We start from the raw sequence: 16,398 nt of genomic DNA on the forward strand, positions 1-16,398 counted from the left end.
AAGAATATCTGTGGTCCCATCCAGCGGCTAAATCAAAGTCAGCTCTCTCATTCAGCTTCTCCGCATTATTGCCAGAGTCATGATGATAATGTTAACAGCAGAAGCCCACTGTTAACGCGCTAAGCGCCTGCGAGAGCCAGAGAGGGATAGAGAGCACAGCTTCCGCTCGGTCAATGCTAATTGGCATGTCTAAATGGTCTTCGGTCGCTGCTGCTGCTGCTGCGCTGCTTTTGCTGCTGCAGTCTGCTGCTGCAGTCTGCTGCATTTTTCGTCCCGACTCCTGCTGGCTGCGCTGCTGCCTACGCGTCCCACGCACTGCCAGCAACAGGCAACAGCAGGCGCTATCACTCTCGCCCTCGCTCGCACTTGAGCACTCACTCTCGCTATCAGTAGCCCGCTCCCGCTCGCACTGCTGCTTTTACTTAGACTCGCGTTGCTAACGAAAAATGCTATAAAGGCGACCGCAGCAGGCGGCCAAGTAAGTCGACTGCTGGACGCATAACAGTGAACAACCCACACACGCGAAAACGCACACACACGCACGCACGGAGACTTAGCCGAGCACGCAGACCGAGCGCACGATTCCCGAACCGAACCAGTGCTGCCGCTGCTGGTGCTGGTGGCAGTGAAAGAGTTTTCTGTTTTTGTATTACAGTTTGAACAGCTGAGCCGCGACGTTGTGTATAACACATACGCGGTGTGTTCTCTTCTCCCAACCCGAACGGGCCACTCAACTGCCGCAATCAAAGCGTCAAACCAGTGTAAAAGTGTTTTTTAACCGCTCTCTTACTGTGGGACTGGCAATAAGCCAAGCAGCCGCTCGCTCAAGTGTGCTCTTTTTTGTTCCCGTGCACTTCTCTAACAGTTCTCCGAACTCAAACAAACAACAAACAAACGTGTGAAAATTAGCAGCTCCCTCAATCAAGCATCTGCTAAACCGTGAACCGTGTGATAATCGACAGTTACAAACGACTTGAACAACAAATAACCGATTACCGTAAGTTTTCAAAAAGCAAAGCAACAAATGTCAAAAATCAGAATGAAGAAAGTGTCAAACAGACAGGCAGACGGACGGGTACGGGTGCGGGAGGGGGTACGGGTGCGGGTACTACTGCTGTCTGTCGTCACATCCACCCAAAATCGACAAGCCCAGCAACCTTAAACCTTCACCGTGTGTCGTGGAGCCCCCACATTTACCAGCATTACGATCTGGTTCCGGAAAGCAAATTGAGTTTTCCTCCATCCTTGCAGCCGCTGTGTAAAAGAAGCCCCCGCACTGGGCTGAAAATATTCACCAAATCGAATTATATTTCCCTTTTCGACTTGTTTTTTTTTACGTGATGTTATTTTTTTTTGCTGTCCTCGAGGGCGCCTCGAGGGCTCTATAGGGAGTCCGGGGTCTGAAACTGACGGTAAATGCATTAAAATCGGGCGCCCAATTGTGGGTGGACTCCGCGATTTCCAGCGGGAGTGCGTCATCCATGCAGACACACAATACATATACATAGATGTTTTTAAGCGTGATCGAAAAAGCGTCAACGAGATGTCGTTGCAAGACACGAGGGAACCCAATTAAAAAGTGATTTGTTTTTTTTTGTTATGAATTTGTGGCCATTCAACAAAATGTCCATAACTTTTTAATTGATATTTGTGCAGGTTTGTAGCTTTTATGGTAAAAAATTGGGGTTTTGGGTGGAAACATTCATCGAAATTCGAGAAAATATTAGGGTATCTCTCATGCATGCGAAAGGCCTTTAAAGGCCTAAGATATATACAAAATATTTACAATCCAAGCATCTATGAAACAAAGGCAACATTTACACGAAACCTGCCTGGAAAATGCTTCTCTTCTAAAACGATCGCCAGAATTACTGAAATCTTTCCTAGTTCTTCAAGACTGCCTCACCGGGGGAAGAGGAGTTCTATCGGAACTCTGAATCAACATCTGTGGAAGGCGAATATTTAGAGCCTATATAGTTTGCGGCAGCAAGAGTCAGAGGCAACACGCCTAGATGTCAGCTGGCCAAGGTTCTGGGCTGTCAGCTTGTGCCGCTGGAAGAAGATGCTGCCCCCGAGGGGCATAAAGTAGAGCTGTCAGCACAGACAACGGACTCGCAAAGCAGTTCAGAGCAGCTCAGACTCACAGAGCACCCGGCACAGAGCCCCCCAGATGGGGAAATGTTTGTGCGGATTTTCGTATTTTCGTTATTTCGTATTTGACTCCCCGCCAGAGATAACCTGTTGCGAACAATGAAAATCGGGGAATCGGGTAATCGGGGGATCGGGGGCCACGCTCCGTCTGGTATTTAATGTGTGTTTTATTTTTTTTTTTTTGATGTACTAAAGTCGGTAAATGTTACGTGCAATGTGCAAATGGGAAATGGAAAATTGTAGACAGATTTGAGAATTTGTTTCTTGTGTGTGTGTGGTTTTTATTTTGTTTTGTTGTGAATTGAATCAACAGTTTTAAGCTGCTTACGTGCTGATGATTATCGTATAATGGAAGCGCCCTGTTCGCTGGGATTATGCAATCGATAAAGACCCACGGTCCAAAGGCCCCTCCTCCCGATGGAATCACAAATGCAGGCGATAAGCTCTTGGCCCAGACAGAACAGACCAGAGCTCTCTCTCTCTCACTCTCTTTCTATGTTATTCTGTGGGGCAGATGGATAGTTTGACCAATTGATTGAAGAACTCCCACTATTCCCAGAGACAGAGCGAGAGAGATCATGTGTCAGAAGCGCACACCCAAGTGGAATTAGCATTTTTTTTTTTTTTTTTTTTCTTTTTTTGGAGCTAGAGCAATTGCCATTAGAATTGGGAATAAGAAGAGGCAGAGAGTCAGAGGTACGTTCGAGTGCATTTCTGGGTACAGGGGACTGCCGGCAGTATAGTGTTTCACTTCACAGAAGGCACTTAGGCCCTCCGACCGCCGCACTGCCCACTTAAGTCGAATTGAAGTGCAACGTCGGGAGTACGTGATTTTATTCGAAACCGAAAAAAGAAATAACCAAATGAACTAGAATAGAACCGAATTGTATGCAAGGCGGCATGGACATGGGGATTTTCTCTGGGATTGACATTGGGAATGATCTTCATTCACATACCACATACCACATACGACAGGCATATCCCATATTCCATTCCCAGAGAGACAGACAGACAGAGACACATGTGAGAATGTGTCGGGTGTTGGGATTATTTTGTGGCCAGAGCAGGGCAATAACAATAATTGAAATGAACTGAAATGAAATGCTACTAAAAATAGCCCATACAGAGCCCATGCCAGAACACGTTGTCCATAATCTCTGGATGGAGTTGGAGTTGTGAGCCCCACATCAGAGGGCCGCACAGCCTACACAGTGAATGATAACTCTGTCCAAGTCCATGGGCCCACTCTTTTGGGTGTATAAATAGCCCCATTCGTAGTCGTCTCTCTCTTAACAACAAACCAGGCATGACGCCACGACTACTGCCTATAGACGGAATGAATCCGAAAACCAAAAACCAAACACCAGAACCATCCCATGCCCTGCCATGCAAATAGGGTTCCCTTTTTTGGTTTTACGATGGCTTTTTTTTTGGGAATGTTTAGAGGGCGCCATCTCTGGAATATAGAAATGAATCACACATCGTACAACAGGGTTTCCCTTAGAAGTTTTTCTCTGAAAAATGATTGCAATTCTAACCGGCATACATTTTGAGATACTATAACCCAAAGGAACTAAATCTAGGTATTGATGTCGGAAATTACAACCAAAAAATAGTACTTTTATCTCTGAAAATCCCCAGAGGCTAAGATCTGAGGATAGCTGTGGGGTTTTAGAACCAACTAATGATTGCTTTTGTCTATGGAAAGATTTGGTTTTATTACAATATTTGAGAGTTTTGCAATTTCCATGATCGTAAATATTAAACGTATTCCCTCTCAATAGATCGTAGACAAATGCTCTGCTCTGCTCTGCTCTGCTCTCTCTCTCTGTCTCTTTGTGTGAAAGATCTCCCGCTCTTTGAACTCTTGCTCAATGCACACAGAAACTTTCAGCTGATCATACAGTACAGTATACCATTGAGAGAGAGAGAGAAAGAGGAGTGGAGGCAGCGGGCTGGTGGGGAGGGTATTGCTGGGGCCACGCGGCGCCACCCCGCGTTCTACCAATTAGCCGCCGGCGCGAATCAATTACCGCTCTCCGCTATATCTGTGGGCCTTAATCAATTCTCATTGACACAATTTAATTGAAGTCCATGTTTCTGCTTGTGAAATGAAACGATCAGCGCGACAACAATTCGTTGGACCTGACGCCTCCTCTCCTCATAGACGTAGACGGAGACGGAGACGGACTCGTACAACGTATACGGAGTGTGTATTTCAACTACGATTAATCTCAATTAGAGGCCAATTGAGTGAGAGAGCGAGATGAAAACCCCTACCCATCGTATCGTATCGTATCGTATCGTATCGTATGGTTTGGGGGCATGGGGAATGTTCCGTTGCTTGTCCAACCATTAGGCTGCACCTGTTGTACATCACATCGGACATCGGACACATGTGCATTGTGAACTTCAAAAGGTACAAGTGTTTTGTTCATTCTACTATTTGTCTTTTGGCTCCAGAGATACGACAACGAACAGCCGACAGAGCGGTAGAGAGTCGATCGTAATCAATAGTGCCGCCTGTGTGCCCGTCCCGCCCGTCACATTTATCTATCCGCTCAAATTAATGAGTCATCTGCCGCCCCTAATGGCCAAACACTCGACTCGTCCGATAGATAAGGGTCAACGCATCGTACTTCTTTCCTGATTTCTTTCCTGTGGGCCGATTGAGTCTTATCTCGGGAGAGAGAGATAGAGAGAGAAAGCAATGCAAAAATTGCAGAGTATTTGCCGAGAATTTTGCCTTTTGTGGCATGGGGCAATGGCAGTGGCAATTGTTACCTTTGCTATCGTACAAAAGATAAACTCATTCCCGTGTCGGCAGCAGCAGACTCTCTTTGTTCTGGGCCGTAATCCTCCTTGGGACATGCCTGCTGTGGCGGGAAATCCCTATTTAGTACACCCCCCCCTGCTACTAGTACATTCTACTATTTATGAGACTAATCTGGGAGCGGAATACGCTTAACTTATCTGAGAATACCCTCTTCAAAATATTGTGAAATTCCACAAAAACATATTCGATTCGCAATTCCGAAATCCCATTGATTGGGGGCTTTATTATCGCACTTGCTCTGAGCTCTGCTTCCTCTCCTCTGCCCCGACATCGTGAGTGTTTGCTTTTCTAAAACACACAAAATTTGTTGCCCACGCGGCATGACTGTGCAAAAACACACACACACGCAATACACACAATACACAATACAAGATACAACAAACAAATACAACTAAAATCATAAGAAAGCAATGACGACAAATTGCGGAAACCGTCGCGATAGCCGGAGCTCTCCGTTGGCATCGAAACCGGAATGTCGTGTTCGATGGATGGATGGCTGGAGAGCTGGGCAGCTGGATCGACGGATAGATCGCACCCATGACTCTCGGGTCTCGACTCTCGCCTCTCGCGTTGAAACGATCTCAGAGTGCGACTGCGTCTTTAAGCGAAAGTTTTTCTTGGGAATACCCTGCCATAGAGTATGGAATGAATTCATGAATGGAATGGAGCATTCAGTCCTCAAAGAAAATACAAACAAATTTATAACGAAGAGAGAGCGAGAGCAGCGTCGCTGCGAGAGAGTAGACGACAGCTGACATTCGGCTCTGTGGCCGAGCGGAATACCTTTCGTAGCCATAGAGTGTCAGCTCTTTCGGTTATAAGAACACACAATTCTTAAGAGAATTCTGTTCGATATATTCTATGGATCCCAATCAGTATTCAGTTGCTGCTAGGATGAACCGAGAGGCGCTACCTGCATGAAGCGTGACATGTTTGGCCGGGTACATATAGAAAGGATACAGAAAAGGATTCAAGAGAGATCCACCTATCAAAAGTGAAGGGGTAAAGATGGATCTACCTATCAAGAGTCACTGCATGAGAACATACGATAATGAAACCTGAAAATATTTATCATCCACTGAAATTTCCAGTGTGTTTGAAGCTTCGGCTTCGTTTCATTTATTTTGTTTGAACGCTTTTCTCTCTGTTGATCGATCGCTTAATTTTGGAGGGGGACGACGACTGCTAAGTGCCATCGTTGTGCTACCCCTTCTGATCCCGATTCCGATCCCGTACCCGCAGCCGCAGTCTCTGTTCGAGTTCCAGACCGACTACGACAACGGACGGGGCGTCAATTTATGGCACGCTCCGATGAAGTTCAATGGCAACACACGGACACAGAGAGCCCAGACACACAGACACATGGAGGAGCAGTGTCTGAATGAAGACATCCCCCGGATGCAAGCTGGATCTGGTGCAGTGCACCAGTGCAGCAGTGCACCGGCTTTGTCCTCGCATTATCGATGCATAAATAAACGCGGCATGCCACAGAGGGGGCAAGGGGGGAGGGGCGGGTTACAAGTTGTCTTTTGATTATCGCAAGAACCGAACGATGACAACCATCTCTCGATCGTTCTTGATGGAGTCTCGCTTTGCCGCATTTCAGTGCATCGATCCAATCCGGTCTGTGCTGTGCTGTGCTGTGCTGTGCTGCAGCTCGTGCAACTCTTTGGGGCACACACACACACACACACAGCCCACACCCCACCCGCTAAGTGATTTCCATTTTGCATCGATTCAAATTGGAAAGAGAGTTCCCCTCGTGGCTTGCATACCAAATAAATAGCGGCAATCGCTCGACGATGTCGCACCCATTAATAGGAAATATTGTATCTATGATGAGAGTCACTCGATAGACCCTATAATAATGATGATTGTCGGTCTGGTCTCTCCATTATGATGGAGCCTCTCTGCGTCAATCCCAATTAGCAATTAGAGAATTATCTTTGCTCCTTCCACACCTTGCCAACAGCAACAGCAACAGCGACATCGACAGCTCCACCTCCTGCTCCATTAAAGGTGTGCCCTCATCGACGGGGCTATAGATACGCCGATACCAGCGAAAATACATACATACGAGTATGTGATAATGCCAATAATGGTGTGGGCTAATGATAGTTTTTTGGAAAAACACTGACAGCGACTTGGACTGTAGGATAAGGAATGGTAACGGCAATGGTATTGAAGAGAAATTTGTTAGACAAATCTCAGATTGCTAGACGTTTAAGGGGTCGTCTTGAAGGTGTGGCAGTTCTGGGAGAACGAGATAGAGAAAGATATCTTTGAAGTATAGAATAATCGTGAAGGAAATAGAAGACTACAATCAAGGGGCGCTGCTGCATGACGTGCTAAACGTTAAACCGAAAGGTGTTCTCATAAATAAACCATCATCGGCCCAGGCCGAGGAGCGCTGCTGCATGACGCGCGACATCAAAGGATAAAGATGCAACGAATGTACTGTATATTGTAGTAGATCTTTTATGGTGATCAAGTGATGATGCTTGAGCAATAGAAAGACAGCCACAAATCGCCGAGGGGCACTGCTGCAAGAGCGCCACAGGAAAGGATAGGAAGGAATTTTAACCGTGTAGAGTAGATCTTTTGTGATGAACGTTAAGATCTCTCAAAACTAAATGATTTTTCTTGATCTCTTTCAGGCCATGGACAAATCAAATTTAACAGACAAGAATCACACGAATGTGTATAATGTTACGACGAAACCAAAGAAGCCCAAGCGGCGGGACAAGAGCGATTTGGGCCCGGATTTTGTGGCACCCGATGGCGGCTGGGGCTGGGTGGTGTGCCTGGCTGCCGGATTGAATAACGTATGTGGAATTGAAGTTGATATACATTCGATGGACATTTGAAGGACATCAATTTCTTTTTCAATTACAGTTCTTCTTGTTCCCGGCCCTGCAGCAGTACGGCTTGATCTACAGAGTGCGGATGCATGGCCTGGGATTCGATGCCAAACAGACGACAACAATTGTGAATGTGGTGATGGCCGTGTCCTCACTAGTCGGTAAGTGGTAGCCATCTGAGATCGAGGATCATGAATATATTTGTGTGCCTTTGGCAGGTATCGTTAATGGAGCCATGTTCAGGCGCTTCACGTTCCGTCAGGTGGCCCTCACGGGCACCATCCTGGGCTTTTCGGGCATCTTTCTGACGGCCTTCTGCACCACCTTCTGGCAGTACATCGTCTGCCTGTCGGCGATATATGGCATTGGCCTGGGTCTGGCCATGGCTGCCACCTCGCTGGCCGTCAACACCTACTTCAAGCAGCGGCGTCGTCGTGCCACCGGCTTCTCCTGGACCATCACGGGACTGGGGCCCATCTTCTTCCCGTATGTGTCCACCTGGCTGTTGGGCTTCTACGGGGCACAGGGCACCATCTTGATCTACTCTGGCATCGCCATGAATGCCGTACTGTGCGCCTTGACCCTGCAGCCGGTGCTGCGGCATGTGAAAAAGCCAAAGACCGCGTCCACCGAAGGACTGGACTCGGCCAAGGATCATCCCGAGACGGCGGAGGCCAATGGGAATCTGCTGACGCCCGGCAGCGATCCCTGGATCGACTACGAGTGCAAGTACTGTCAGTACCAGAAGCGTGCCAAGCGTGGCATCTTCTCCTCGCAGTATCTCTTCAATGTGGACGATCCGGAGCGTCCGGGCTACGAGATCACGGAACCGGGAACCCCCATGCTAGCCCGCGCCAATGACGGGTGGTTCGGCTCGAAGCTGTCGCTCACCGCGGATCAGGGGACGGGTGGCGCACGCTATCGCACGCGGAGGGAGTTGATGCGACAGGTGTCGTCGCGCAGCCGCGAGAATCTCGATCGCCTGGAGACGAGCCGGACGGACGAGACGCAAGAGCAGGGCCTCTATAAGCCGAACTACTTCAATCGGGAGCGCGAGGACCAGGAGCGGTATACCAGCAAGACGAGCGTCTACTCGAAGAACGGCCAGGAGGAGCTGCTGCGATGCACCTGCGCCGAGGACAAGGCCCTGCTGCAGAAGACCGCCGAAGCCATGCGACTGGAGCAGATGGACGACCAGGCCCTGCAGGCCGAGGAGGATGAGGCCATGAGCCGCATGACCTTCTTCCAAAAGGTCAGCAAGTTCTTCGATCTGGACCTGCTGCGCGACTTCACCTTCGTGAATCTGGCCGTGGGCATGAGCATCATGATGTTCGGCGAGATGAACTTCTCGGTGCTGACGCCCTTCATTCTGAACAGCTTCGGGTATTCGGACACACAGATCTCCCTGGTGATGTCCCTGCTGGCCTGCATGGACATCTCCGTGCGATTCCTGGCCCCACTGGCCCTCGAGAAGGTGAAGCTCGACAACCGGGTGCTGTTCGCCTTTGGGATCCTCTGCATTGCCGTCGGCCGTGTGGTTGTGGCATTCACCAACTCCTACGAGGTGATGATCGGTGTGTTCTTGCTGATCGGTTTCGGCAAGGGTTTCCGCACCATTTTCTCGCCCCTGATTATTCCCAGCTACGTGCCGCTCAATCGCTTGCCCGCCGCCTCGGGTCTCCAGCTGATCTTCAATACAATGTTCTCCTTTGCCATGGGCCCTCTTTTGGGTAAGTCTCCAGGATCATACATAATGCTCTCTCTCTCTCTGCAGAACTTCTCTGATTTGGGTGTCGTTTTTTTTGCAGGCATTATCACGGAGGCCTTTGGCTATGCCGCCACCATTCATTCCATCAATTTCCTCACCGCTATGGCCCTGCTCCTTTGGCTCACGGAATCGATTGTCCGTCGCATCCTGAAGCGACCGTCGAAGGGGCTGGGTCAGTGATGTCCGGCCGATCCTATTCTAAAATGTGTTTAAACTCACTCTCTCTCTCGTCGGAACTGAAACTACTTGGCCATCCACACATCCACACATCCATCCATCCATCCATCCATACCCAGTGGTACTACTCTTGGCCCTGGGCCCCTACCTAGGTGTTATTTAAGATCGAGTGTGTCTCTGTGTGTGAGCATAGTATTACGTTGATTGAGCATACGGTATAGTTGCAGGCCGTACTTAAAGATACCTAAGATAAAATATACAAGATACAAGATATATATATGTATGTATATATACATAATTGTATTACCCCTAAGCAAATGAAAAATTCCCATCATATCCCACCACCATATCATGTACTCTTTCATTTAGTCATTTTTTTTTCCTAATTTAATAATTTTTTTTTGCATTTTTTTTACCTCATTTCTTTTTGTTTTTATTTTGCGTTTTATAATATATATATATATACACTCTATAAATAAGACTATGAATACTGTACTTAGTGGTTACAACTACACCTATCATATATTATGTGTGATGCTGACCTACACGTTGATTGATAAATATAAATGTTAGTTAAGTTGAAACAAAAGATGTCTGAAAGGGGAGTTACTGGTAAAGGGAACAACATCAACATGCAACCTCTTGAGGATTGCTGGTCTTATCGAGACCTTCTTCTTGGGTATGAGAAATTTATGGGCCTGCCTTTGTCCCGCTTGAGGATCATCCACTTAGCGACACAAACGATTGGCATTCTTGTTCTGCGAATCAATTAGTTACGCTCACTCAGAAACCTGCCAATTTTTAGGATCTGTGCAGAAAAAATTTATATCTTGACTACTATTCGGGTTCTTTAATTAGGGATACACTAGATTTCCTTTCTTGTTCTATGAATTGCAGATATTGTTTGCCACATGAAGAATGATAATCGTCAGAAACTAACGATGATCATATATTGATTGATCGAGGGTGATTGAGGTGTCTAATAGATATACATATGTTGGTACAATTGGAGATCTTTTTTTGAGTATAAATTTGTGGATTAAAGTTATATGAACGGGTGACGAGGGTTCGGTCCCTTTTGCACACGAAGAAGCATGGAATATAATCTCTCTTAAACTTGGTTATCTTTTCAGATCCATGCCACGAAAGATCTAGATTATAGCTGAATGAAGAGATTAATTAATTTTTCTTAATCTATTTCGATTGGAGTTTATTTTATGAAAAATCATAAGTAATCCCCACCGAAGAATAGCAAATGATCCTTCATAAACGATTTCGTACATTTCGATGGATCAGAGAAGCCTCTTCCATTTCCAATCAAAATTACTTCAAATATGTGCATTTGTATTCTTTAAATCTATTAGCCACCAACAAAAGGTTGTCAAGAGATCTACCAAATGTTTGCTGCACACTTTTGGGCTCTTCGGGTAAAGCCCGTGATACGGGGTACAGGTGTCAGAGAAAGACAGGCGGGCGGGCAGGCAGAGGGAGCCAGCACGTGGCCTGCCTCAACTCACGAACGAACCAACGAAATATACATAACATATCTATGCCTATGCCTATATGTTAGTGACGCACTGTTTGGATTCCGCCAAAGCAAACAAATCGTTTTGCTCGCACCTTTACAGCCGACTGTTAACTAACAGAGGGACGCACGGACGGAAGTACGGACGTACGGACTGACAGCCTCTTGCCCCCCCACCGGGCATTCGCTGCTGCTCATTACGTCGACGTCGTTCGATTGGCGCTAGTCGATCCGATCTTTCGATTGCCCGTCCGTACACACCGTACACACCGTACACGCCGTACACTCTGCTCTGCTCTGCCTGTGTCTGTGCCTGTGCTGGGTTCGGTTCAGTTCAGTTTAGTTCTCAGTTTTAGTTTATTTCCTCAGCTGTCGACGACGACGACGACGACGGCGTTTGGGGCGAGAGAACACGGGGCCGCGATTAGAGGAATATTCCGCCAAATGGCAATTGGATTCGGATCGGGCATTGCATTCCCATTACCCCCGTAGAGTGTGTCGCGAGTCGTGAGTCGCGAGTCGGGCCTACATATATATATGTAGATCTATAGATCTGTTGTCTATCTTTTAAATTCGAGAAATAGGTGAACCAAGGAACCTGCCCATACGACACCATTCTGGGCAACCTTGAACTTGGACTGCATTTCGTGTGTGTCTGTTTCAATTAGATGCAGGCATTCAACCTGCCATTCATTCAGTACGCCAATCATTCAGTCAGTCAATGCGCTGTAACGCGTGTGACAGAGAGTGTAAAAATAAAATAACACCCGAGGCGGAGGCGGAGGCGGAGGCTGAGGCTGACGCTGAGGCAAAGGTAAAGGCATCAGGCATTAAGCATCAATAGCAACCGAAATAAAAACTAAAAATAATCATCGTTGCCAATTTGCGCACTAGCCAAGGAGAGGGCGAAATACTATAGAGGATATAGGTGAGTGATTCGACTGTGAGACGGGGGGCATCATCTAGCAAATGGAGGAGCAACAGGCACGTTCTTGTCACGCACCTCGCACGGGTTCATCCTCCTTTTCCTCCTACTCCTCCTCCTCCTGCTGCTGCTGCTATCAGCGATTCCCTTCGATTAAAGTGGAAGGGGCCTTGGGAAAATGTCAATACCCCAATCCACCACATGGGCTATCTGGGAGCCCCAGCTGGTGGCACAATATTGGCAACAAGTTACCAAAACGTTGCCACCCCATGTAAAAGCATCGCAATCTTATCATCCTTATCGCTGGATGGATCTATAGTCAATATAGTAGTGGGCTTTGCTTATCTGTGGCGATCTGTGCCAATTGTTTTGCGATCATTTCGAGTGATTCGAGGAGCTAAAACAATGGAATTTCCACAATAACAAACTGATCCATTACATGTCCAACGAATCAGGAAAGATCAAGGACGGTCTTCAGTCTGGGTACAGACAGACGAGGATAATAATCGTTATTGCTGGAATTCTTAGCATTTCCGGAATATATGGCATATTTTGAGATCTATTGAGACCTTTTCCTTTAGAGACCTTTATCGGCTGATTACCACAACTAAAATCCACCTTCCAGTTGGATTTTACGTAGGTTTCAGTTTCACTACATTGCCGATAGTTCTTATCAAGAAAAACCTTATCTAATTAAGTCCTCAATTTACTATCATTGGGAATCTGTCATCAGGTTGTGGCACACACCTCCCTCAATCGAAGAGCAATGGGGGTGCGATGTTCTCGCATGTTTTCGATGGTTATACAATTTGAAACAGCATCAGCAAATCAATTAGGTGGAACTCTGATTGAGGCCTCTCCCCCCACAAATGGCAGATATTGGAGGATCTTTGCTTTTGCTGTAATCCTTTTTCCATCTAAAGCCAGAGTTTAGTGGAATATTTTGGAATTTCCACACAAATGCTTTCCATTGATCGCATATTTTTTTTTTTTTTTTGCGAACTGAACTAATTACTGATACGCCTCCAGACATCAGTGACCTTCTCCTCTCGCCGGCAACAAAATCTTCTAGAGGACATAATGAAAGTGATTCACTCAACGAAAATCTTTAGCTATTTGCGCGCTAACTTTGGTCTCGGTTTCGGTCTCGGTCTCTGGGGCTAGGTCCGCGTCACATGACTGCTATGCTGATAAGAGAGGGAGAGAGATCGATCGGAGAGGGAGAGTGGTCTGGGCTAGCATAAGCCCCAGCCATGAACCCGGGCTCTGGGTTCTGCTGGCAACAACACAAAAAGAAACCCACAAAGCGTGTTTGAGAGTACGGGGTCTTGAGAACTACACCACATGCAGTCGGTCGCATCTTCATAACCTTCAGGGGCTGCCGTTAATTGTGGCAAGTGGATCGTTAAAGTGTTACACCAAACAAATTGACGATCGGCTCGTAAATCATACTCGAAGCGACAATTGCTTTTGTATGAGCACGAGCTTCACGAGTAAATGGTTCCTCATTCCGGGGTTCGACAGATCAACTGATCAACTGATCCTCATACTGACTCTGACTCTGTCTCTGCCTTAGATCTTTTCAGCAACAGCAATGGAATCCGCTGAGAAGAAGGTCTACCAGAACACCACGCGGCCCCTGGCCAAGGCCCCCTCGGCTCGGTACTACAACAGGAACGACAAGAGCGATCTGGGCGATGACTTTGTGGCCCCCGATGGCGGCTGGGCGTGGCTGGTGTGCGTCGCCGCTGGCGTTTCCAATGTAGGTAAAAGGTGTCCAATGCCCGCAGAGCCACAGCTTCAGCTTCAGCTCTCGCCCTCGTTTCCCCCCGAATTGAGCAAATCCTTTCCCCACCCCCACAGCTGTCCATCTATCCGTGTCTGCAGCAGTTCGGCTTTCTGTTCAGAGAGCGCCTGGGGGACCTGGGCATGTCCAGCTCTCAGATCACGGCCATCATCAACACGAATCCGGCGGTGTCCGCCTGCACGGGTCTGCTGAATGGGCCGATGTTCCGGCGCTTCACCTTTCGCCAGGTAGCCATGGCCGGCTCCCTGCTGATCTCCAGTGGCATAGTGCTCACAGCCTTCTGTGAGACATTCGTCGGCTATATGGTGGCCTATGCCCTGCTCTTCGGTAAGTCATCTTCAGTCCCCTTGCGATCTGGATCTTTTACCAACAGAATCTTCTTGTTCTAGGCTTTGGCATGGGCATCAGTGTTTCGGCTTCTTCGCTGGCCATCAACACGTACTTCCAGAAGAAACGCCGCAAGGCCGCCGGCTTCTCGTGGACCATCACGGGCCTGGGTCCCATCTTCCTGCCGTATCTGGTCACGTTCCTGCTGACCGTCTACGGCGTCCAGGGCACCGTGCTTCTCTTTGCCGCCATTTCGCTGCACTCCTTTGTCAGTGCCATGATCTACCAGCCGGTGCGGTACCATGTGAACGGCAGCAGCACGGAGCCGGAGCTGCTGGTGGAGCAGCAGCAGCAAGCGCCGGAGGCGCTGTGCGCCCACTGCGCCTGGCAGCAGAAGCGCGAGCCGGGAGGGATCTTCTCCAGCCAGTACCTGTGCCAGGACGACGATGCCCAGCGGCCGGGCTATGAGATCTGTGAGCCGGGTACCCCCATGCTGTCGCGTGCGAACGACGGCTGGTTCGGGTCACGGCCCTCGCTGACCTCGGGACGCCTCCGCTTTCGCACTGTGTCGAGCTCCAAGGATCTGGAGCAGACGCAGCGCCTGCACTGTCCCATCAGCGAGGAGCACCAGGGCGACGACGAGTTCCTCAGGCCCAACAACTTTCGCCGGGAGCGCGTCGAGTCCAATCTGGAGGCGAAGCTCTGCTGCAGGTGCTCCGAGCACCGGGCCATTGCCCGGGAGGACAACAACAACAAGGATCCTGAGGTGCAGACCAGTCCGGGGGAAATAAGCTTCCTCCAGAAGGTGGTGACCTTCTTCGACCTGGACCTGCTGCGCGACTTCACCTTCGTGAATCTCGTTGCGGGGCTGACGATCATCAACTTTGGGGAGCTCAACTTCTCCATCCTGACGCCGTTCATCCTGGTCGACTTCGGCTTCGAGACCTCCCAGATCACGCTGGCCATGTCCCTGCTGGCCGGCCTGGACATCACCATGCGCTTCCTGGTGCCCTTCCTGACCGAGAAGATCCCCTGGGATAACCGGGTCTTCTTCCTCATTGGCGTCGTCGGGATTGCACTGGGCCGCACGGTGGTGGCCTGCACTCGATCCTACTCCATGATCTTGTGCAGCTTCGTGTGGATTGGGCTGTGCAAGGGGGTGCGCACCATATTCTGGCCCCTGATCATACCCGGCTACGTGCCGCTGAATCGTCTGCCAGGCGCCTCGGGCCTCCAGCTGCTCATCTCGGGGCTGTTTACACTCATCTGCGGACCATTTGTCGGTGAGTCGAGTCGAGTCTCGCATCTGATCTCCTGTCGATCTGACGCTTTCGTTATTCTTCCAGGTCTTGTGCGGGATCGCTTTAACTATTCGGTGACCTTGCATTGTCTCAATATGATGTCCTTTGTGGCGGCCGCCTCTTGGACCCTGGAGGCGCTTATTCGACGCCATCGGCGGAAGCAGCGCCTGGAGGATAGCTGATCATCCGTCAGCATCCCATCCGGTCCTTCGGCGCTTAAGTTAGAAAATACTTTATTTTTTTTTGCTATCTCTAAGATAATGTTTTGTAATACATTATAAAGTATAAAGTACAACATGGTCTATACTCGATTTATACTTATGTAATGGGAAATATCTATCAACCTCTCCAGGGTGGGTCCCTGAACGCACTTTCAGGGAAGATCCAGCTTTTACATCAATCAACTTAAACTTTATAACGAAAATCAAGGCATTAAAATCTTTTGCTTAATTGGGACATATAATTAATAGTTTCTAAAATATTTCGAACGAAAAGATGCTGGGTTTTGATAATATTTTAAGATTTAAATTTAAATATTATCAAAATGCACATAAATTTTACATGCAATTTTACATGCACTCCATAATATTGACATGGACATGACATGGCACGCTGGAAAAGTGTAGCATGCTTTTAGGCTGCCAAATCTTTTGCAGAGTGTGCAGAGTCCAGACAGAATCGAATAGATTAGATTTGCTTATCAATTGGGTTCCTATAAAA

The 16,398-nt window shown here is 48.1% G+C and overlaps 2 protein-coding genes across 7 annotated transcripts; both read left to right on the forward strand.

Annotated features, from left to right (window-relative positions):
• The first annotated feature begins 479 nt into the window (after positions 1-479).
• Positions 480-10,377, forward strand: LOC108164640. Its single transcript, XM_017300486.2, has 5 exons — positions 480-997; positions 7,645-7,812; positions 7,883-8,009; positions 8,067-9,578; positions 9,657-10,377. Exons 2-5 carry the CDS (start codon positions 7,648-7,650, stop codon positions 9,794-9,796), a joined length of 1,944 nt encoding a protein of 647 aa, XP_017155975.1. The 5' UTR covers positions 480-997; positions 7,645-7,647; the 3' UTR covers positions 9,797-10,377.
• Positions 10,378-11,550: 1,173 nt separating this feature from the next.
• Positions 11,551-15,989, forward strand: LOC108164641. Of its 6 annotated transcripts, XM_033396457.1 has the most exons (6): positions 11,551-12,132; positions 12,213-12,246; positions 13,830-14,005; positions 14,107-14,377; positions 14,440-15,660; positions 15,724-15,989. In XM_033396457.1, the coding sequence occupies exons 1-6, from the start codon at positions 12,040-12,042 to the stop codon at positions 15,858-15,860; spliced, it is 1,932 nt and encodes a 643-aa protein (XP_033252348.1). In that variant the 5' UTR covers positions 11,551-12,039; the 3' UTR covers positions 15,861-15,989. The 6 variants fall into 6 exon arrangements, with proteins under 6 accessions (XP_033252348.1, XP_017155976.1, XP_017155978.1 ...); XM_017300487.2 differs by lacking the exon at positions 12,213-12,246 and having other exon boundaries at positions 13,820-14,005; XM_017300489.2 differs by having other exon boundaries at positions 12,039-12,246; positions 13,820-14,005.
• Positions 15,990-16,398: the final 409 nt, after the last annotated feature.

Source organism: Drosophila miranda, chromosome XL (assembly GCF_003369915.1).
Source record: "Drosophila miranda strain MSH22 chromosome XL, D.miranda_PacBio2.1, whole genome shotgun sequence".
NCBI classification, from domain to species: Eukaryota; Metazoa; Arthropoda; class Insecta; order Diptera; family Drosophilidae; genus Drosophila; species Drosophila miranda.